This window comes from Meriones unguiculatus, chromosome 19, assembly GCF_030254825.1.
Source record: "Meriones unguiculatus strain TT.TT164.6M chromosome 19, Bangor_MerUng_6.1, whole genome shotgun sequence".
Lineage (NCBI taxonomy): Eukaryota > Metazoa > Chordata > Mammalia > Rodentia > Muridae > Meriones > Meriones unguiculatus.
Window position 1 is genome coordinate 70,258,029 of NC_083366.1, and position 23,582 is coordinate 70,281,610.

At 39.4% G+C, this 23,582-nt stretch overlaps 1 protein-coding gene and 1 non-coding gene across 4 annotated transcripts in view; both read left to right on the forward strand.

Moving 5' to 3' along the window:
• The first annotated feature begins 382 nt into the window (after positions 1-382).
• The window catches only part of Alkbh8 (alkB homolog 8, tRNA methyltransferase), a 47,385-nt gene continuing 24,185 nt past the window's right edge, over positions 383-23,582 (forward strand). The window contains exons 1-7 of one of the 3 annotated variants that reach the window (XM_060372498.1): positions 383-671; positions 6,886-7,021; positions 10,649-10,886; positions 11,446-11,577; positions 12,593-12,688; positions 14,470-14,574; positions 16,309-16,379. In XM_060372498.1, coding sequence (XP_060228481.1) covers positions 6,893-7,021; positions 10,649-10,886; positions 11,446-11,577; positions 12,593-12,688; positions 14,470-14,574; positions 16,309-16,379 — 771 coding nt within the window. In that variant the 5' untranslated portion in view covers positions 383-671; positions 6,886-6,892. The remainder of the gene's footprint in view (positions 672-6,885; positions 7,022-10,648; positions 10,887-11,445; positions 11,578-12,592; positions 12,689-14,469; positions 14,575-16,308; positions 16,380-23,582) is intronic. The other 2 variants (XM_060372500.1, XM_060372499.1) reach the window with 2 other exon arrangements.
• On the forward strand, positions 19,554-19,688 carry LOC132649413 (small nucleolar RNA SNORA24). The gene has a single exon (XR_009587846.1). It is a non-coding gene; the product is annotated as a small nucleolar RNA SNORA24 (small nucleolar RNA).

Consider the following 23,582-nt stretch of genomic DNA (forward strand, 5'->3'; position numbering starts at 1 on the left):
CAGTCATTTGTCCCTGGTTTCTTTGAGACTTAGCAATGTGGAGTTGGGTTAAAAAAAATACAATTTGAAAGAGTACTGTTGATGTTTTTGTCATGAGTCAATCTCATAATAGGGACATAATTTTTTTTTCTCTGTTTGACTAATTTTTCTGCCATTTAAACTTTATTTCGAAATGTCTTTCCTAAAATAGATCCAGTTTCTTGCTTTTGAGTTTTTACTATTTAATATTTTAGATTACAAAATCTAATTATAATTACGTAATTTACCTATCCAAACCCTCTGCATTTTGATTGGTTGTGATTTTCTGCAATGGTCCCCACTTGACAAAGGGTGAGGACTACCTCACCCTTTGCGTATTAGGTGCACTGTTAGCATGTATTAGGGAATGTGCTGGTTTAGTCATACAGCAGTGGTTGGTGCTACTCCAAGACCCACATAAAACAGACCAATTTCCTCTTCCACACAACAGAGGAGGCGCCAGAGAGGGTTGTGGTAGCACCGTGGGCTCATGGGAAATGTAGTGCAGTCGTCTGCAATATGGCGGCGCCCAGGTGAGGGGTCGTGAGAGCGCTTGTAGGCTGCGGAGGGGCAGGCCGACGAGAGACAAAGCAGCCGGGTGGTGAAAATCCCTGGCGAGGAGGAAGACAGAAAATCCCTGGCGAGACAGAAGGGTATGGCGCCTCTTATTGGCGGGGGTGGCGGATCGCGAACCCGCGCCTGTCCTCGCTCGGCTGCGTCTTGCCTGGCGCGCCCACCTAGGCCGCGCACGGTGCGCTCTGTGGGCCGGGGAAGTCGGGGTATTGGGGGCCCAGAGAGGGCCCAGGTTGGTCTGTTTGGCGAGAGATGGGTGCCCAGGGGTGTCTGTGTTAGCTGCCTTTCGGGGTGGAGAGCGGCCCTTGCTTCCCGTCGGCGTCAGAGCCGTGAGCTCCTCGCCCGCGCATCTGCGCCTTCAAGCCCTTGTCTTTGATCAGTCCATTGCTTCGCGGGTGGAGTGGTGCCAGCCTGGGGTTTTGATCGCTTTCACCGGCCCTATGCCAGCTACCCAGCACTGCAGACGAAGTCTTTGTGACCCTGACACATGCAGGTTGTTGGGATGCACATCTGGTGTTGTGGAAATCGTTGAAGATGGCTGCCAAAATTAGAATTCCGGAGAAGCGGAGTTTAATAGCTAAGACGGCAAATTTTACTTGGCTTTATTTAAAAATAAATATATTTAACGAGTCGCTACTGGGTATCACATCCTGTTTAAGTACTGAGTGCTACCCGGTGAATAATACAGTCAAAACCACCACTTCATGTATTCACTTATGGAAGATAATAAACAACGAGTGTAAGAAAAAATAGAATGTGTAATTCAGAACGTTAGAAAAGGGTATGATAAATAGCGGGATAATGTTTTTTTTCTTTCTAATTGCTTAAACGTTTTTCTTTCTTTTTTTTAACTTATTTTTAATTTATGTATTTACTTTACATCCCGATCGTAGCCCCCTGCCTCCCCTCCTCCCAGTCCCACCTTCTCACTCTCTTCCCCCTACCCTTCTCAGAAAAAGGGAGCCACCACCACCACCAACCCACCCCAGCACACCGAGTAGCATCAAGATTGAGCTCATCCTCATCTACTAAGGCCAGGCAAGGCAGTCCCATTAGTGGGGAGTCATCAAAAAGCAGGCAGCAGAGTCATAAACAGCACCTGCTCAACTTACTAGGGAACCCACACGGAGATCCATCAAACTGCCCATCATGTGTAGGGGGCCTTGGTCCAGTCCATGTGTGTTCTTTGGTTGGTTCTTCTGTCTCTGTAAGCCTCCAGGGGCCTAGATTAGTTGACTGCGTTGGTTATCTTGTGGCCCTTTGGTCTCCTCTGGCTCCTTCTGTTGGCTCCCCAACCCCCTCTTCCATAGGACTCCCTGAGCTCTGCCTAGTGCTTGGCTGTGAGTCTCAGCTCTGATTCTATAAGATCAGCTGCTATGTGGGGCCTTTCGGAGGACAGCAATGCGAGGTTCCTGTCTGTAAACATAGCAGAGTATCTTTAATGGTGTCAGAGGTTGGCTCTCCCATGAGGTGGGTCTCAGGTTGGGCTAGGCATTGGTTGGACATTCCCTCTGTCTCTGCTCTGTCTTTATCTCTGCACATTTTGTAGGCAGGGCAAATTTTGGATCAAAGGTTTTGTAGGTGGATTGGTGTTCCCCTCCCACCACTGTAAGTCCTGCCTGGCTAGAAGGTGTCCTCCTCAGTTTCCATATCACCTACTGCTAGGAGGCTCAGCTAGAGTTATCCCCATATCCTTCCTGGTGTCTACTTTGGCCCAGGTCTCCAGCTTGTCTCATAGATGCCCCTTTCCTCTGTTTCTCTTTCCTCTTTTCTCTCCAAGCCCTCTTCTCTTCCCCTCCCCACTGTCCCCACATCTGACCCTCGCCCACTTGTTTCCCTTCTCACATCCTCTCCTACATTGTTCCATCTCTTCATCCTCTTCCTCTGTCTATTCTATTTTCCCATCTGAGTGAAATTCAAGGAGGGTCTCCCTTGGGCCGTCCTTGTTACTTAGCTTCTTTGGGTCTGTGAATTGCAGTATGGTTGGTTATCTTGTAATATATGGCTAATATCAGCTTATAAGTGAGTACATACCATGTGTGTCTTTCTGGGTCTGCATTACCTCACTCAGGATGATCTTGTCTAACTCCATCCATTTGCCTGCAAATTTCATGGTTTTCTTGTTTTTAATAACTGAGTAGTATTCCATAGTGTAAATGTATCACAATTTCTGTATCCATTCTTCAGTTGAGGAACATCTAGGTTGTTTCCAGATTCTGGCTATTATGAATAAAGCTACCATGAACATAGCTGAGCAAATGCCCTTGTTGTAGAGTGTCTTTTGGGTGTATGCCCAGAAGTGATATATCTGGGTCTTGAGATAGTTCTATTTCCAGTTATCTGAGAAAGTGCCGGATTGATTTCTTAAGTGGTTGTACAAGTTTTCACTCCCACCAGCAGTGGAGGAGGGTTGTGCTTTCTTCACATCCTCACCAGCATGTGCTGTCACTTGAATTTTTGATCTAAGTCATTCTGACAGCTGTAAGATGGAATTTCAGAATCATTTTGAGTTGCATTTCCCTGATGACTAAGGATGTTGGGCATTTTTCTAAGTGCTTCTCAGCCATTAGCAATTCCTCGGTTGAGAATTCTTTGGTTAGCTCTGTACCCCATTTTAATTGGATTTTTTGGTTTGTTTGTATTTAATTTCTCTAGTTCTTTATATATTTTGGATATTAGCCCTCTGCTGGATGTAGGATTGGTGAAGATATTTTTTCAATCTGTAGACTGCCGAAGGTTTTCAGTTTCATAAGGTCCCATTTATTAATTGTTGATCTTAGAGCCTATGTTGTTGGTGTTCTGTTTAGGAAGTTGCCACCTGTGCCAATGAGTTCAAGGCTGATACCCACTTACTCTTCTAATAGCCTAGTGTATATGGTTTTATGTTGAGGTCTTTGATCGACTTAGATTTAAGTTTTGTGCAGGGTGATAAATATGGGTCTATTTGCACTTTTCTACTTATAGACTGGTACCATTTGTTGAAGATGCTTTCTTTTTTCCATTGTATGATTTTGGGTTTTTGTCAAAAATCAAGTGTCTGCAGGTGTGTGGGTTTATTTCTGGGTCTTTGATAATTCCATTGATCCACCATTCTGTTTCTATGCCAGCACCATGCCGTCTTACTCATGTACTATTACTGTGTAGTACAGCTTCAAATAAGGGATGGAGATGCCTCCAGAAGTTCTTTATTATACAGGATTGTTTCATCTATTCTGGGTTTTTGTTTTTCCATATGAAGTTGATATTTGTTCTTTCAAGGTCTGTAAAGAATTGTGTTGATAGTTTGATGGGAATTGCAATGAATCTGTAGGTTTCTTTTGGTAAGATGGGCATTTTACTATGTTAATTTTAAATAAATAAGGTAATTTGAATTGCTTATAAATTCAAAAAACATGAATGACTATCTTTTCTCACCTATCTATTTTTCTTTCCTGCCAATTTCTGTCACTGATTTCTCAAATTTTAATAACATTTATATAATCTCAAGTCTTTTTTGATAGGAATTTAGGTTCTTTCTTTCTATTGTTTGCTGATAAGTTACACAGAAGCATAAAAAAATTCACTTTATCTGTTTTACCTGATAATCTCTTTCTTTTTCTAATACTGTTTTTATTTTATGTGTATATGTATTGTCTGCATGTGTGTCTGTGAACCACCTGCATGCTTGGTGCCCAAGGAAGCCAGAAGGAGTCAGATCTCCTGGAACTGGGGTTTTGGATTGTTTGAGCTACCATGTGGATGCTAGGACTTGAACCCAGCATTTCTGGCAAAGTAGCCAGTACTTGTAACCATTGAGCCATCTCTCCAGACACAGCTTTCTGTTTTCTAGCTCAGAGATGCACACAGTACAATTGCCACTTTAGGTGGTATCCAACAAGGTATATTGAGAGTTACCTAGTATAGAATCTTTATATCTCCATACTCTCCTTACTAACGGAGAACATGCTCCGGCTGGAGGTAACTGGACGACTGTCATAGCTAGTATCCTAGAAAATAGTGACCTTACTCCTATCACAAGTAAGGTGCATCCAAGCAACTGTGCAGTGATCTTGATTCCTCTCTTCACATCTGAGTAATCTCTAAGGCCTGTCGATCCTGTGTGAACTTTTCTTACATCCTTCTCCTCTCCTGTTTCCTTTCTTTCTCTGCCTCAGTGGAAATTAGGTCCACATTTCTGCTTGCCACGGGTGGGTTACAGGTCTTCTGATTACTCACCATCCTACCATGGTGTTCAACTGAGCTGCCTTACCTTCTGGACCTCCTAACATGTGCTGTGTGTGCTGGGAAAGTGAACTTACGCCATTTTTTTTCTATGCTTAAATTAAAACTTGTAATTAGACTTTTGACTCTGCCCTGTTTGAAATGTAATTTTATCTTACCCAGGCTTCTCCCTCAGGACCAGGCCCCTCCCAGGGAAGACCTGGGTAGGATGATCAATCCTCACTCAGAAAGGCAAATGGGATGGACATCAGAAAAGGGAGAAAACAGGCAACAGGACAGGAGCCTACCACAGAGGGCCTCTGAAATACTCTATCCAGCATATGCTGAGACTCACAGCCAAACTTTGGGTAGAGTTCAGGGAATCTTATGAAAGAAGGGAGAGATAGAAAGAACTGGAGGGGACAGGAGCTTCACAAGGAGAGCAACAGAACCAAAACATCTGGTCACAGGGGTCTTTTCTGAGACTAATACTCCAACCAAGGACCATACATGGAGATAACCTAGAACCTCTGCACAGATGTAGCCCATGGCAGCTCAGTATCCAAGTGAGTTCCCTTGTAAGGGGAACAGGAACAGTCTCTGACATGAACTCAGGGGCTGGCTCTTTAATCACCTCTCCCTGACGGGGGAGCAGCCTTACCAGGCCACAGAGGAAGACAGTGCAGCCAGTCCTGATGAGACCTGATAGGCTAGGGTCACAGGGAAGGGGAGGAGGACTTCCCCTATCAGTGGACTTGGGGAGGAGCATGGGAGGAGATGGGGTAGGGAGGATGGGATTGGGAGGGAAGGAAGGAGGGGACTACTGTAACTTATAAGAAAAATAAATAAATTAAAAAAGAAATATAATTTTACTTAAGTTTATTTTATTTGTTAACTTTGAAGTATGCAGCATTGGACTAGAGGGTCAGTAAAACAGTTGCTCTAAAAAACTTATGCCAGCAGGGCATGATAGTGCACATTTGTAATTCCAGCACACAAGACTGAGGCAGGACAAACATTGTGAGTCTGTGGTCAGCTAGGGCTACATAGTGATAAACTGTCTTAATAAACAAAAAAATGAGTATAAACTAGGCATGTGGGTATACACCCAGATTGGAGGGAACGGGTAGGAGTGTCAGAAATTCAAGGTTATCCTCAGCCCTGTCAGAAGTTGGAAGCCAGCCTGAGATACTTGGGACCCTGTTTCAAAACAACAACAACCACCACAACAAAAAAACAGGGAAAAAAGAAACCCTCAAATTATGCCTATATTTCATTACTGTTGCTGGACATTTCTGTTTTCCATTTGTTTGTGATTATTTCACTGAATACATCCTTTTTAAATGACTTCTAATTTGGAATCTTTCTAACCTTTTCAATTAATATTGGTTTTGTATTTTGGTCTCTAGTTATGCCACAAGCAACAGAAATAGCAGTTAATTATATAGAATATGCTATATTTTTTCATTGTTGCACATGTTTGTTTTGCTCAACTAACCGTTTTAAGTTCACACAAAGCCGTGCAGTGTATTACAGTTGTATGGCTAGTCCACACAAAGCCGTGCAGTGTATTACAGTTGTATGGCTAGTCCACACAAAGCCGTGCAGTGTATTACAGTTGTATGGCTAGTCCACACAAAGCCGTGCAGTGTATTACAGTTGTATGGCTAGTCCACACAAAGCCGTGCAGTGTATTACAGTTGTATGGCTAGTCCACACAAAGCCGTGCAGTGTATTATAGTTGTATGGCTAGTCCACGGACGCCATGGTAGGCGTGTGTACTCACTCTTGATATTTATTTATTCCTTTCACAGGTTTCTTGGGCATGTAGTGTGTTCTGGCACTCCCACTCTCCCAGAATTTGCAGGTTATAAGCTAACAGATGAATAATCATGGATTGTGTTAAGTTCTGAAGTATTTTACTATTTTTCATTTGTTGTCACTTTCCTAGGCTTTTGAAAAGGAAAGTGAGGTGTTTTTTTTTTTTTTTTTTTTTTTTTTTTTTTTTTCACAACACGGAAATATTTGTAAACTATAGAATATATGAATAATTGTTCCTTCAGGGCTTTTAAGATTTATACTTTTTCTTCACAGTGTTACTATGAACGTCAATCATAAAGGTGTTTTGAAACTCAATAAAATGGAGAGGAAGTTCTTGCGGAAACAGAGTAAAGCCAGGCATGTGTTGCTGAAGCATGAAGGCATCCAGGCCGTATCACATCCCACACAGGTGACCTTAAAGTGCTGTTGTCCTTTGAATGTAGCTGTATCAATATGTTAAAGTATCGTGTTAATACTGTCAAGTATAGCTTAAAGCTGTCATTGTTCAGCGGTGTGTTTCGGCCATAATCAATATATATGTAGTAGCATGTGCTACCTTTGTATGGTAGCCTATTCTATAGTTTGGTCTCTTTCTTTCTTTCTTTCTTTCTTTCTTTCTTTCTTTCTTTCTTTCTTTCTTTCTTTCTTTCTTTCTTTCTTGTTAGTGTGGGTTAAACTAGAGCAGTGGTTTTCAACCTGTGGATCACAACCATCGGAAAACATATTTCTGATGGCCTTAGGAACCCCCAACCATGAATTTATTTGTGCTGCTACTGCATAATTGTAAATCTGCTCCTGAATGGCGTTTCAGTTCCTAAGACCATCAAAAGTGTGTGTTTCCAGTGGCCATGACAAACAGTTTGAGAACTGCTGAGCTAGAGCGTGCTTCAGGTATACGTTAATAATGACGCTGTGCAAGTCTTTTTAGTTGATAAAGCAAATTTAACATTCATTATTGTCTTTAATTCTTTAAAGGTTCCTATGAGTTGAATGGAAAAACCGTTATCTTGAGAGATTAATTTCCTCTAGTGTAAACTAGTAAGTGGTTGAGTAGAAACCTAAAGGTCGATCTTCTGTACCCTGATATCATCTTTCTTCCTTTCTTAACTTCCTTATGGTACAAAGTATTTTGATTATATGATATAAAATATTTTCATTAGTTTTTTTTACAAAAACTTTTCACTTCCTGTTGACAGTAATTAAGTGAGATGATATGAGCTGCTGTGAGGTTTCCTGAACTTTAAATTACAGCTCATTTTAATCCCTCACTGCATTCCATATTTAGATATGAGCATTAGTTTTAACCTCGGCTTTTATTTCTAAGCTGGGCATAATAAGGCATACCTAGAGCTTTTGGACTCTCAAGGCTAAGTCTGCTGTCTTTTACTAACTAGTGAAGCGACTAATGGCTTCTAAGGAGCCTCTGATCACTGGGAACAGCAAGGTATGCGTGGACAGGTGGAATTCAGCCATGGTTTTTGTTTTTCCTGAGAAAGGAAGTTGAGTTGATTACTATATTAGTTACTTCCACTATCACTACAGTGGAATATCTGACAGAGCAAGGACGGAGGATTTATTTATTTATTTTTGCGTACAATTTTGAAACTACAGTTTATAATAACAGAAAATGGCATGGTTGCAATACTGGCTCTGTCCTTCCACCGTCCTCCCCAAGGATGTTCAGGTCTATCACAACCATACCCACTTCTGACAGCAGCTTGTCTTATTTAGGGCTGCTGTTGCTGCAACAAGACACCACGATCAAAAAGCAAGCTGGGAAGGAAAGGCTTTGTTTATTCAGCTTATATTTTCACAGCACTGTTCATCACTCAAGTCAAGACAGGAACTCAGACAGGGAAGGATCTGGAGACAGGAGCTGAAGCAGAGGCCATGGAGGGGTGGTGCTACTGGATTGCTTCCCCTTACTTGCTCAGCCTCCTTGCTTATAGGACCAAGGACCACCAGCCAGGGATGGCACCACCCACAATGGGCGGGGCCCTCCCCCGTTGATCACCAATTGCAAAAATGCCTTACAGCTGGAGGCATTGCCTCAACTGAGGTTCCTTCCTCTCTGATGACTTTAGCTTCTGTCAAGTTGACACAAACCAGCCAGTTCAATGGTATTCTTAATCATGTTGTGTGAGAATGTGCATGACAAAAGGAAAAGGTACTTTGTTTCCTTTGTGTCTCTTACTCAGATTTAGGGAAACATGGAAATGTTTTTGTAATGGTGGTCAAATATAACCAAATTGTTATGGCATTTTATTAAAAATACGGTATTGAATGAGGTCCATGGTGAAGCCATCTGAGAATAAATGTTATATCATAATAAATTCAATACTTCAATAATGAAGTATTGAATTTATTATGATATAAATATATCCTTATACTTGTGTGTAAAATGGAGTTGGCTGCTCTCTATGGAAGACTTTTCTTTCTTGTTATCCAATTTAATAATAATTCTATTGTACCTTCCTAAAGGAAGGTTATAGATATCTTCATTTTGTGTAATAAAGTGAACAGTAATTTACTAATCTTAAACTTAATATAACTCAAGGAGCCAGTAAACTATTATACTGAGAACAAATGTGTCTTGTGAGCTGAGAATGGTTTTCAGATTTTAAATAAAGAAATTAAACTGTTAAATAAATAAAGTGAGGTTGTGTTACAGAAGCTAATATGACCTGTATAACCTTGGAATGCTGTTTTAAGAACATTTTCAACATGGTCTAAAGGATGACGTTGATAAGAGGACCCGTCCCGGTGGGCAGTGGTGGCATTACCTTAATCCAAGCACTCGAGGGGCAGAGGCGGACAAATGTCTGTCTGGGAGTTCGAGGCCAGCCTGCTCTACAGAGCCAGTTCCAGGACAGCCAGGGCTCCACAGAGAAGCCCTGTCTCGAAACACCTCCCCCACCCCCAGTGTCAGCGTTCCATCTGCCGCTTCTTCTTTTTTTAATGATTTTACATGTAATAGGTGAGGTCAGTGAGGCGGCTCAGTAGATAAAAGTCTGAGATCTGTCCTTGGACTCCACATTGTGAAAGGAAAGAAATATTTCCAGAATTTTTTTCTTTAACCTTCACATGGGTGCTGTGGCACACGCACTTCTGCACAGACACAAGATTTAGGAATAATTGGTGATAAATTGCATTAGCATACTTTAACACCATGTAGGGTGCTTTTAAGTATCAGTAACTATAACAGTACTAACCATAATTATCAAAGTAAGATAGGAGGACTCTCTTCTGCCCCAAATTCCTTGACTAGAACTTAGCAGTCTATAAAGTAATAGGAAGTAAGCTTGCAACTTATAAAGGAAAAAGTTTACTTGCAATATGGCTAAATTATTTTGACCGAATTAATTTCCTTAATAAGGAAGCTTTATGTTTTATAAACCTGCAATTAATTTTTTTGATCCAGTTCCTTGATTTTAACTTTGGTAAACATGGCAGATGGTTACAAACAGAGTACGGGTCCAGAAGACTAACAGCAAAGGAATTTACGTGTCACTCCCTAGTCCCTCTGGTGAATAGCTCCCTGCTCTGTAAAGTGGGGCTCACATTACCAAAATAAGCTTACTTTGTTTTGAAGATTATGCTAATTGATTAAATAGGTAAGAGAACGTACAGCATTCAAAGTATCAAGGTGATTGCTGACTTCATGCTTCTCTTTATTCTTCATTCCTTTTTCTTTATGTTAAGTTAGGTTTCTGAACAGTAGGACATTATCTTTTAACTTAAAGTTTTAGTTATGAAGAAATGAATATATCACCAATACAACTATTTATATATAAATGTTTACAGCATAGGAATACTTCCCCCAGAATATTTAGTAATTTAGCAAATTAGTTTATATACTTTGTATGAAGCTAGCAAACCAAATAACCAAAGAAAAGGAATCTATTTTAAATTACCATTATTCTAAAATAATAATATGATTTCATTTTATTTTCAAATAAATAGGTTATTTATTTGCTTATTACTTACCTTTCTTCTTTCTTTTTCTCTGTTTTTTTTTTTTTTTTTTTTTTTTAAGAGCCTGGTTGTTGCTAACGGTGGTCTAGGTAATGGTGTGAGTAGGAAGCAACTGCTTCTGGCTTTAGAGAAATATGGACCTGTGGAAGCTCTCCTCATGCCACCTAATAAGCCCTATGCATTCGTAACATACGGAAGTATTGAAGAATCCAAGGAAGCCTATGCTGCCCTCAATGGAAAAGAAATCATTGATGACTTAGGGCAGAAGATCTTTCTGTACTTGAATTTTGTTGAAAAAGGTACCTTGATGTTAGCTTCCTTCAGTTTACTTTATGTGTGAGTTTTCTTTTTACTGAGTCTGTATCAATTATTCTTTGTGTGTAGGAGGATGGTGATGTGTGTGTGTGCACATACATGTGCTGATGTGCTTGCGTGTGCTGTGCCTGTGGAGGTCAAAAGTTTCTGTGGGAATAGAGGAGCCTCTTCACTGCTGGTAGGAATATGGATGACAACTTGAAGTAGAATTCGGTGATGATATGGTTTCTGTTCTCATTATGTACTGTCTTACCTTGACTTTTTTTCTTTACGGCAGTTTATACAGTAAATATTATGAAGCCTTATCTTGTACTAAGCTTTAGAAAGCAACTCAGTTATGTACAGAGAAGACTCTGCTGAGGAGAACTGTAGAGCCTAAAGTGCTGTACAGCTCTGATCTTGATCTTTGTTTTTACATTTGTGGGGCCTTTTGGCATCCTTACTTCTGAAAATGACAATTAAGAGCCTTTCAAACTGGAGCAGAATCTTTGTATACAGGAGTTCAGGTTTTGTTCATGACTATTTTAATTTGTTTTTCTGTAGCACAATGGAAAAAGCTGGGGCTTCAAGCCTTACCTCCAGGCCTGTTGGTGGTGGAAGAAATTATTTCTTCTGAGGATGAGAAAATGCTTTTGGAAAGTGTTAAATGGACAGGTGACACAAGTAATCAGAATTGTAAGTAAAATGTCCAAGGTCTGCAAATTAGATTGTTAGAAAATATCCTGTTCCTGCTCTTGATTCTGTTGTACACCATAGCTTTACTGGAATCCCCCTATTTCTGTAAGATCATTGAAAGTAGTTTGGACCTAGTTGTAGGCAAGTTACACTGACAGTTTTTAGAAACAATGTTACTTATAACATTTGTATAGTGACCAGTTCTAAACTTCAGAGGAATAGCTTTTATTAGCCCTTCCACAGTTTGAAATATCTCAGCAGGTTATTCTTCAGTGACAAGTTCCTGAGGGGTTTGACCAGAGCATCAAAAGTAATAAAGACAGGAAAGTTTGGGTCAGCAGGCCTTGCACAGGTTCTGACTTAGGCCAGGCAGGCTTATTAAGAAGTACAGCATCTTACATAGAGTTCACATGGGCAGATGGAACAGAGGAATCACAAAGTCGATCAAGCAGTATTGCACAAAGGAACACAGGGTGTCCCACTGTGGCCAAGGGCTCAGAAACCCTGGGGCTGATAACCACATCTCTTCAAGGGAGAAACGTCAGATTCCCAAGAACTGAAACCTTGTCTCCTTCACGGCCCTGGCCCGAGCCCCAGACTGGACCTTGTCACGCCTGCTTCTAGGCAAGGACACAGAGCTACTGTTCCTTTACTCCTTCAATCAAGTCGGGCCTCTGAGAAAGCTGTAGATCACCCTGGCTCCCACCATCTCTTCTTGAAGATTCTTCCAAGTTCTCAGTAGCACAGGATATCCCATAAGGATGAAGCTGCTCTGCCTCTTTTCAGATCATTAGCAGCTCTGGAGTGGCAGTATATATACACATTTCTCTAATATTAATAGGTGAAACTAAGTGTTTTAAATACAACAATATTTATGATATAAACAAAATGGCTCATGTTATTAAAACAGTCATTAGCAGTTAACAGAAGTTGGCATTACCTAATGTCTCCTCATAATGTTAAGTGAAATATGAAAGGTAGTCATTCTTTCAAAAAGTTTATTTTCTTTATACAGTTCAAAAGTCCTTAAAATACAGAAGAGTGAAGCATTTTGGTTATGAGTTTCACTATGAGAACAACACTGTGGATAAGGATAAGCCCTTACCTGGGGGTAAGTCCCTATTAATGCACAGTCAATGCTGGCTTGGAAGGGAAGATGTGATACATTAAAGTCTGTTTCAGTTGAGGTGCCCGGCATATGTAGGAGAACTTTCAAGACGACTGGTTAAGTTTGGAGCTTTCATTTAGTAAGTGGCCCGATTTTATGAGAAAGCTCAAACATCCAGATGAAGTCGAAGTTCCTCTTTACTTTCACCTTCCATCTCTACTTCTTCCTGTTATAATTATGTGCTTTTATCAGTTTAGCACACATTCCTGCTCTTCTTTTTTTTAAGAAGCGAGTTCATATCCAACTGTGTAAGAGCGGTGTTCCATCATCCATTATACAGCGAGTGCCACTTCTACACGCTGTTTTTCTCTACGTTGTACCGTGGAGATCTTAAGTCATTATTCCTTTTACAAGTGCACGGGTAGTTACCTACCTTAGACATTAGGGTTATTTCTAGTTTTTAGCACTCAAAAATAGCAATTTAGTGAATGTTTTGTGTGTGCCTCTTCATATGCTATATGAGAGTTTGCTCAGCAGCCACACAACTATGTTCTAGGCCTGCAAAGACATAGAATTGTTTCTTTTAGAGTTAGGTTCATCTGGCAGACACTGCTTCAAGTAGCTGGGCCAGGACATTCTGACACGCTCTCCTTACCAACATGCTGTACAGCCTTTCAGTTTATAGTTTTCTGTTTAGCAATGAATGAGGTTGGCCACTTGTGTTTCCTTTTCTAATTTTTTTTGTAACTTTTACTGGTTGTTGTTTTTTTTACTGGGTTATAAAACTGATTAAATTATACTGGCAGTAATCATCTATTAGATTATATTTTATTTATTTATTTCTGTGTGTGTGTGTGTGTGTGTGTGTGTGTGTGTCTAAGAGAAGGAAAGGAGAGCCTTCAGCATTGTTCTTCCAGAGCTGCCATCTTATTTTGACACAGGATGTCACTGGCCTTGAGCTCACCAAACAAACCAGTTTGGTTGTCCAGTTAACTTCAGTGATCTATCTGCTTTTGCCTACATATATTTTACAACTGTGTGTTCTCATGCCCAGCTCTTTTCTGTGGTGTCTAATAGGTTCTTTGTGGATTGAACCATCTCCCAAATCTTAAGAGTTATTCTTTATGACCTTGATCATATGTAAGGCTTTCATTCATGGTGAAATAGCATTTATGACTCTATAAAAGTTTTGCTTTAAAAGATATTTTTAAAATGGTAATAATTTAAAATCTTTGTGGTAAATAAAATACTTTAAAAATTTTACAAAGTATTCAATTTAATTTAACATAAAATCTACAGGTTGAGCCTCCCTAATGTAAAAATCCAAAATTCAAATTTCTCCAAAATCTAACGGTGTTTGAGAGCTGACATGATGCTACCAGTGGAAAATGTCCACGTTTAAACCCATGTGAGGGGCATAGTCAAAACACGAGTGTACCAAAATAAGATGTAAAACTGCCCTCCGCCTGTGGTATAAGGTGTAAAGGAAACAGCATAAGGGCAATTCAGTTTATATTGTTTTATTATCATTTTATAAATTGTAAAAGTTATTATTAGGAAAATTATTATTTTGCGCCTTTTTGGTAGACTCAATGGTATAATAACTTTAAAGGATTTTTACAAGTCTATTTTTTAATTTGGTTTTCCTGTGGATTTATTATCTTTGTTTTTGATTGCAGCACTATAAAAACTCTGATCACTATCATAGTGTTACTCTTTTTTTTATTCTTGGTTAAACATGCAGATATTTGAGTGTGTTTTGCTTTTCTGGTTGCCAACTTTAGGTCTTCCTGATATTTGCAATAGCATTTTGGAGAAATGGTTGAAAGAAGGTTACATTAAGCATAAACCAGATCAGTTGACCATAAATCAGTATGAGCCTGGACATGGTAGGTGTTTCTTTTAGAAAAACATTTCTTTGGCGTTAGATCATTTATTTTCTTTTATGTATGTGAGTGTTTTGGCCACATGCACATTTGTGAATCACACGTGTCTGTAATGCCCTTGGAGGTCAGAAGAGAACATCCTGTTCTGTGGAGCTGGAGTTGTGTGGTTGTGAGCGGCTGTGTAGGTCCTCAGAAAGAAGAGCAGCTGTTCTTCACCACACGGCCCGTCCCCAGCCACAGCTGCTTCTTCTGTAAAATCCCAGTTGTGTATTTCTGAATTCAGAAGTGTATGAGCTGGCTGTGGTGGCTCACAACTGTGATCCCAGCATCTGAGAGGCAGAGGCAGGCAGATCTCTGTGAGTTTGAGGCCAGACTGGTCTACAAAGTGAATCCAGGACATCCAGGGCTACACAGAGAAACCCTGTCTTGAAAAACAAACAAACAAGCAAACAAAGAAACCAAAAAGTTTATGAAATTGTTTAGATCAAAAGTTAAAATTCAGTGGTTTTTGTTTTATTTTAGCTGAAACTCATTTTAGGCTGCCTTGCCTGTATTCAGTATCTGTATTGCTTCTTATCACTTGCAGGCTGTACCTCCATTCCTTTGAGGAACTTCCGTTATAAAACATAATTAAATGTTTAAATTGCTGCTTGTGGTTTTTGCTTGTTTTTGTTCCTCTCTCAACATGTTAGAGATGGAGTTAGTAGCTTGGAAAACAAACAAAAAAAATGTATGATGGAACAAGCATTAATTCACAGACAGGAAGAAGTCTAACTGCTGGAGGATTTCTTTCTTCTGTTTTAGAATGTGGAAGATAATTCTGGGAGTATGTGTCAGTAAAAACATTTCATATAGATTTGCTGCCTTTATTAATATCGTCTTCATCTAATGTTTGTAGTAGTTAAGTACAGTAGTAAGTGTAATAGTTTAGGGTTTTAGTTTTGGCAGTAGCAGGAACTTTCCCCCTGCTTTTATCATGCTTTGCTTTATTTTATTTTTTGTTGTTTTATTGTGGTGCTGAGTATTAACCTAGGGGCCTAGTACCTGCTAATCACAAGCCCCGTCCCTGAGCTACATTCCCAGCTCCCAAGGCTAAGTCTTAGTCTGTAGCCAGACTGACTCAAACTGGACCTCCGCCTGCCCCAGTTCCCAGTGCTAGAGGGTTGCAGGTGTCTGCTGCCAGGCTCATATTGTAAGTATTTGAACAGCATGTTTTCCTGTCTAGCTTTTCATTGGTCTGTACATCCCTGAGGAGGATGTATCACTCTTCTTTGTATCCTTTCTCTGTGTTGCAGTTTCTTTACCGAGGGCAGCTCATATACTAGACTGATGAAAGAAAGAAGTTGTGTCTTAATTACCGATACACTTAGTCTTTATACATGCCCTCTGCTCTCCAAGTCCTTGAGAGTCCTAGTGCTTGGTGGGGAGGGCAGGGTAGTGTTTGTCTTCCACATTTGTCCTCTTGTGCTGTGATGGAAAGTGTCCTAGTAAGCAGTGACTGGGGAGTCTTGATTTTATAGTCAAGTCTTACTGTCATTTTGTCTGGTAGTTGAGATATTCTGTTTCAGATTTAGTTTAAATTTGCTGAGTCATATTTGTTGTTTGCCTTTAGCTAAGATTGTAGAACCTTTTTAAGAACCAAACAGCCTTTTCATTGTACTTACGGGAAGGCTACATGTGTGCATAGTCTAAATCTACATGGACAGTTAAGTGATGTTGTTGTGTTTTCTGTCTCAGGAATTCCTGCCCATATTGACACACATTCTGCATTTGAGGATGAAATTATTTCTCTCAGTTTGGGGTCAGCGGTAAGTGCAGTCCTGAAGCATTCTTTTAAATCAGCTTTTATAATTTTTTTTTTAAATCTTGTACATTGCCCCTCCCACTTCATGGAACTAAATATTCTAATTAAAAGAAATTAAGATGTTTAAATGGAGAGGGCATTATTAACTCTTTAAGTTCTTCTAGAGTGAGTTTTTACAGCCTCTCTTTTCAGATGTGTGAAGTTTTACTTTATAGCTCATCAGATGCCAGGAAAAAAGTATACTTCTATTTTTCACATTAGTGGTTAGGTAAAATACAGACTTTTCTCTGGTACATTTTAGCCAACTTTTGACCTAGCTTTGCAACATTGACTCCTGGTGGCAAAATATAATAGTGGCAAAAGAAAATAGAGTAATGACAGACCTGAAGTACACATGCCTGGAAATTCTAGTCATTCATTCTATTCATTCATTCATTCATTTATTCATTCGTTTGTTGCTGCTGTTTAGACATAGTCTCTTTGACCTTGAGCTTCCTAGGTAGAACAGGCTGCTCTGGAACTCACAAAGCTCCATCTACCTCTGCTACCTGAGTGCTAGGAGTGGAGGTATGTGGCACCACACCTAGCCACATGGGAGTGCTTTTTATTTAGGTAACTTGAGTCAGACCTTTCAGAAACTTAGCAAAGGATCATGTCTGCTCTTCTGGTGAAGAAGAGGCCCATGTGCAGTCAGTGTTTAGTTTCTGTAGTTGCACTTTGCTTGAGCAGCTAAATATGCAGAACCATTATTTAAAATGGTGAGTGTAAGCCCCTCAAGGTATGAGTGTCCAAGCCCCATTGCAGACTACTCTGACAGCCAGGTCCAGCTCCTTGAGACATATGAGTGGCCAGGCCCAAACCCCAGACTATTCTAATGCTTTTCATGGCCATTTCTAGCCCTTGGAGATAAAGATGGCCAGGCTCTGCCCTATAGAAAAAAATACAAGGTCAGGCCACCAAATCCCATCAATCCCTGAGATTGCCCCAGTATAAGGGCACAGAATACCACCAATCCATGCATTTGCTCCAGATCAAGCCACAGAATCCCAGCAGTCCTTGAGCATGCCCAAGACCACCCTGGAAAGCTCTGTCTCCACCAAGAAGTCTTTAAAGCCTGCTTCCTGCTCTGTTCTTTGCTGCTTCCTTTCTGAGCAGAGGCAGCCATCCTCTTGTGTCTTTCCCAATAAATATCTTGTATGAGGTTTGTTGTGGGGTATGACTTTGTGATAGTCCTTGGCTCCCAACTGCCTGGGTACCTTTTCCCTCAGAGCTGTAACACTTACTGTATTAACAGAAAATTACAAATGGATGTTCAGACAGAAACAAAACAAAAAAACCCTAAATCCTTGAAATATTGAGATCATCTGATCTAAAAAGAGGTTTCTTAAAAATCTGATGTCGTTCCTAGAAGCAAATACTATTTATCTCTCCCCTTCCTCTCCCGCTCCTTTGTTCCTTCTCTTTTTGTCTCTCTTCCCCTATATATAGTTCCCATCTCTATAGTTTAAGTGCTTTGGCTTCTTAACCTTTGCTGTATTCTAGTGATCATTTTGATGCTGTGTTTAAAGAACTAGTAATGTTTATTTGATACAGTAAAACCATCAGTTACATATGTGGATTCTTGGTATGGAAGGCTTCAGAAATAATGAGCATGGGAGAAAAACAAGAGTTGTTCCATGTTGCTGATCCTTGCTTGTAGTTTTAGAAGTCCAGTGAGTAACATCCTTGAATTTTCTTTCCAAAGTTGAGAAATTTGAAAGCAGACAAGTGGAGATCAGTCTGTTTTCAACTTCCTACTGAGAGAAATGGTGGTAGACCTCACTATACATCTATGGCCAAGTGGACATTTCACTTTTTACCTTTGAGTTACAGAAACACTGTCCTTGTTCCCAGCCCAGACTCTGCTTAGAGGAAGAGGCGAACTGTAACATTGGACCAAAAGTATCATATTAGATCCTACAAACTGGCTGGTTCTGAAAAAGATTGAAGAAAACCACAGGGACAAGTGAGCCTGGCTGCAAGCTAATAGTTGAGCCAGCATTGCTGCTGTCCTGGGACGCTATAAGCAAGTGGGTAGGTAAAAGTTAGGAGTGTGTATAACCTGAGGACTTTCTATGTCCACCCAGCTCTGAATAATGACATGGAAACTTTATTTATTTGTCATAGCTTTTCAGTTTAGCTTACTCTTGTTCCCAATTAGCTCTTTTATCTTAAATAAATTTATATTAATATATGTTCTGCCTCGTGATTCATTACCTTTCATTACTTTAGTCTCCTAGTCCCTGCTTCTTCTTCCAAGTCCGGCTGGTGATTCTCTCGCCTTTGGTTCCCTCCTGTGACCCTCTCTTTTCACCTGGAAGTCCTGCCTCTTCCCTCCTGCCTTTGCTATAGGCCGTTCAGCTCTTTATTTAACCAATCAGGTGATGGGATGTTTACAAAATGCAGCCATAGGAATAACAGTACAAAGTCAGGCCTGTACTCAGCTCACTGCTGATACAAAATCCCAACAAGTGTGTTTCCTGTTTCTCCTTGAAATGCTTTGCTCCCCCCCCCAAGGAACTATGAAAGCTGGCAGGGGGGGATTCCGTGTTTTTCTAACACTTCAAAAATCACTGGGAGTGTTTAATTAAACATTGTAGGCAGGCAAATCTTTTGCTTTCTTTGAACTGAAATCTCTTTGATTATTATTTCTATTTGTTGTCTCTGGAGATGTGGTTCTTCAGCTGGTGGTGGAATGGTATATTAAGTTTTTAGTTAAAACTTCCTTTCTAATAGCTAGAAAGCAGACAGGTTATAGTTATGACAGGAAAAGCTTTTACCTTAAAAGATAGTTTGTGGGCAAGTAAATCATTGAAATTTTGAAAAATTCAAAACTAACATTTCAGATTATCATGCTAGTAAAAATAGAATTCTAAGTCTGAGCCTGTATTTCATCCATCAGATGGGATTAATGTATTACTTTCCTTACAAAAGGATTATGGTGAGAAGAAAATAAGTTAATCTTGTGAAAGTGCTGTTCAAATTGGAGCCATACATGTAGGTAAAGACTCAAGAGGGCTTGTCCACTAGGAGTCCTTGCTTTAAGCCTTTATTTTGGTGGAAAGGGAAGGCCCTTGTCCCCATCACCTGGAAGCAAGTTTTCCCATCCTTGGCATCGTCAGTTGTTTCAAGAAATTTTCTCCGTGTAATGTACCTTTGGGACCTGTGTGCTGTGTCAGCTTCCTTTTCTAGCCACTGAAGAGCAGATTCTTGTTTATTGGCACAGTTGTCACCATGTAGTTGGTATCATATTCTAATTTGCACAGTAACCTTCTTCACTGTGAAGAAATTATAGAATGCCAGGTTATTGGTGTACTTAACTAAACTAACATGAGAATCTGTCAGTGCCTAGTGAATAGTGCACAGGGTCCGTACATACCGATGGCTGCCCGTATATAGTATGCCACAGAGCTGCCTGTTGCCTAGTGCTCAGTGCGTCTTTCAGTTTCCTGTCGTAGTGGAATAAGATTTTTGTGTCATTGCTTTGTTTTGTTTTGCTTCCCCCCCCCAAATCTAAGAGGATATATTTATATTACTTTTTTTTTCCTTTCTTGGGAAATTTCTAAGATTCCTTCTAATTCTTAAATGTTCTAACTCAAGGTGTTCCTGTGAGGTTCTTCTTCATTTTAATCTAAGTCTTACTTCAATAACTTCATTACTATCCTAACTGTATTTTACTGGTCTTATATTTCTAAAAAGGTAAAGTTAGGAAAATGTTACATGTGCTAGCTCCTACATTAATCCCAGCACTCAAGAGGCCAAAGCAGGAAGATTACCATGAATCTGGGACCAGCCTGGCCTATAGACTGAGACTCTGTTATAAAACCAAACCCAACTGAAAGCAAAACAAAACTGGAAACAGTAGTGTACCTCTTATAGAGAGCCAAAAATAGCCTTTACTTTTTTTCAGAGGTATTTGTATTGCTTCTACAGTTAAATTATGGTCATCTTCAAGGCTTTTGTACCTCTGAAAGTGCTTCACATATATAAACTTGTATTTCTTGATGTGTATTCATGTGGGGATATTTTTAGCTGCTTGTAAGAATAAAAATAATTACATAATAAATTAAGTTGGTATCTCCAGTAACAAGATGCTTTTTGAAGACTAGGTCGTGTTCTATTGCCTGAGGTCTTGCTTAGTGAGATACAAGCCAGGGGTAGGATACATCAGGACATGTGAAAATAATAGACACCCAGTATAGTTTCATTTAAGTGTTCCTTCACGATACGTTTGTTCTGTTAGAAACTGAAGCTTGTTTTCTCTGGTCAAGTGTGTTTTGAATCGTGCTCTTTCAATAAACTTCCTTGTGATAATGAGCTAGGAGTGTTGGACAGATAATCCGTTCAGCAAATGCCATAGGAACTCAGTCAGCTGAAGATGCCATGATCATTTAATGTGCAAAACATGGGCCAAGTTTTTATTATAAATTAAAATTTGATGAGGGCATAACTTGAAAAATGAAACTAAGTATTGATAGTTGATTTTTTTCCTTTTAACAATAGTTAGTTTGTATCATAACTACTACTTCTTAAACAAAGTTAATGGACTTTGTCTTGCTATTGGTTTTTTGATAAAATATGGAAACAGTAAAAAAATTCTTTACATAACTTTTACAGCCTTATTTATTATAAAGAGATCATCCTGCCCATAAAAATGGAGAGGTTTTTTTTTTTTTTTTTCAATCAGTTTTTTTGTTTGTCGTTTGTTTGTTGGGACAAGGTCTTATACTGTGGTGCAGGCTGTCATGGAACTCAGTAGCCCAGGCTGGCTTTGAATTAGTGGTAACCTACCTCCCTCAGCATCTGAGTGCTTAGATAACAGGTGAGAGCCAGCATACTGGATTTCTAGGACTCTCTCTTAGCTTTCTGATATTCCTAGAAACACTAATTATGTCCTGAGTGCTTGATTTTCAGGTATGAAGTATTGTTGCCAATGATTTAAATAATCCTTAGAAATCCCTTTTGTCAACTTTAGAAAATCTTGTAATATTCTTGAGAGAATTTGTAATGTTAATTTGCTTATATTTGCATTTCATTAGCTAGTATTTTTGATGTCAACATTCACAAAAAGGCTGACAAAGTTGGCAGGGGTAATATCTGATGCTGGACATTCAGAAAATCTTACATTACTAATTTTATAAAATTGGCTCATCAATAAATATTTCTTCTTTTCCCCAGTGCTGGGAACTGAGCTCAGTAATTCTCGCATTGCCGTTACCATTACACTGAACTACATTACATTACCCTGAGCTACATCCCCAGACCCATCAGTACATATTTCTCATGGCCTTTACAGTCGGTGGGATGGAATCATCAGCTACATGGAGAGTGAAGTTCCCATTACTGAATGTCCACTCTGGGGCCGCTTCCATTGTTGTACTGTGTTTCATCACATTCTCATCTTCAGCACATACTAACAACAAACCCAAGATACAGTCTTGACATAGTTTAAAACAATACACATAATCTGGGTATTGATTTCAGCTCTAGTCTCAAATACAACCTTCAGTATTTGCATGTATAAGAAGTGTTAACAGGTTTGGATGCCAAACAATCTCATTTTTATGATTCTCAGGTTCAGCTTGCCTAAATCATTCTCACTGTCAGTCTCTTGCCACCCACTTCATTCCTCTATGCATAATAAAATAGATCCCTGTTCCCTCTGGTTTTGAATTCTAGGTCATGATTGCTTTAGAATTGGCAAACATTTTTGACATGTATTTTAAAGGAATCTAATTCTTTTCAGTGCTGGGATTTGAACCCAGGGCCTCACTCATGCTAAGCTATGCTACTGAGCTATGCCTGGGTCCCTATAACTTTGCTCTGAATCACAGCTTACTGCATCTCATGCTTTCTTTTGAACCAACTTTAAATAAAGGAGGTTAATACAAATGAGCTCATAATTATCTCGCACACTCAGCTGAACACATGCAGCCATCATCACCTCTGTTTCCATAGGACTGTTTTCCTCAGTAATGTGAGAAAAAAAAAAGTTTCTAGCCTAAGTTTTCTACAATACGATATTAAATAGGAATACCTAATGCCCTAAAAGTATCTTAGCTTGTTTTGTTGTGATTCTTTAATAAAGTTTCTCATGTTGTGGTGACTCCAACCATAAAATTATTTTCTTTGCTACTTTATAATGTTAACTTTGCTACCGTTATGAATTGTAATGTAAATACCTGATGTTTCTGTCTCAGGGGTTGATTGACCCCCACGGATTAAAAACCAATCTGCTAGCGCTTCTTGTACCTTTGAAGCTTAGTAAGCTTAGCATTTTTCAAGACTTTTTCCTTTTATGTTTTGTTTCTTACAGTTACATTTTGATGTGTTTATTTATTCCCTCAATACTAATGGGTTTGTTTATTCTGTGTTTGGGCTTATTGAGTTTATGGAATCTTTAGGTTACTTTTATCCATCAGTTTTATACAGTTGTTAGGCCCTGTCTCTTCACCATTCCTCTATAGTCTTTATTTTCACTTTTCTTGTTTTCTATATTTTATCTCTTTACACTTTACACAAGCGACTAAGCGGTTGCTTCTGTTAACTTTTTTGTTTTGTTTTTTTGAGACGGAGTTTCTCTTTGTGGCCTTGGCTGTCCTGGACTCCCTTTGTAGACCAGGCTGGCACAGCAGTCTACCTACCTCTGCTTCCCAGGATGCTGGGATTGCAGGCATGCACCATATACCCAGTTACTTACAGATCATTTTTATGTTAGGTCCAGTATTATTATTCAGAATAGCAATGATATTCAATGACACAGAATATTCTTTTCCAGCTGCTGTGCTGTAGTCACCTTCAAAGAGGATACATGCTACATTATCTTTATTCTACTTACATTTTCTTATCACATTTTATTTCTGAAATACGTTGATTTGTTCACTCAAAAATTATTTTTTTTTCAATTCTGTGCTATGCTCTTTAAATTTCCATTCATCAGTTGCTACTGTCTATCGTCTGAAACCCCTGGTATTTGATGGGTTCCTAAGATGGAACTTCTTCTTAGGTATTGTGTTTTTGCAGGTCCATTTAGAATATTTGAGTGTAACTCAGGGAAAGTTGTTCTTTGTTTGTTTTTCCTATTTTTTCTCATCTGTTTGTATCTAATTCCAGTGTGTTATATGGCTTTCAGAGCACCACATAGATTAAATGAGACTCCAAATCTAAT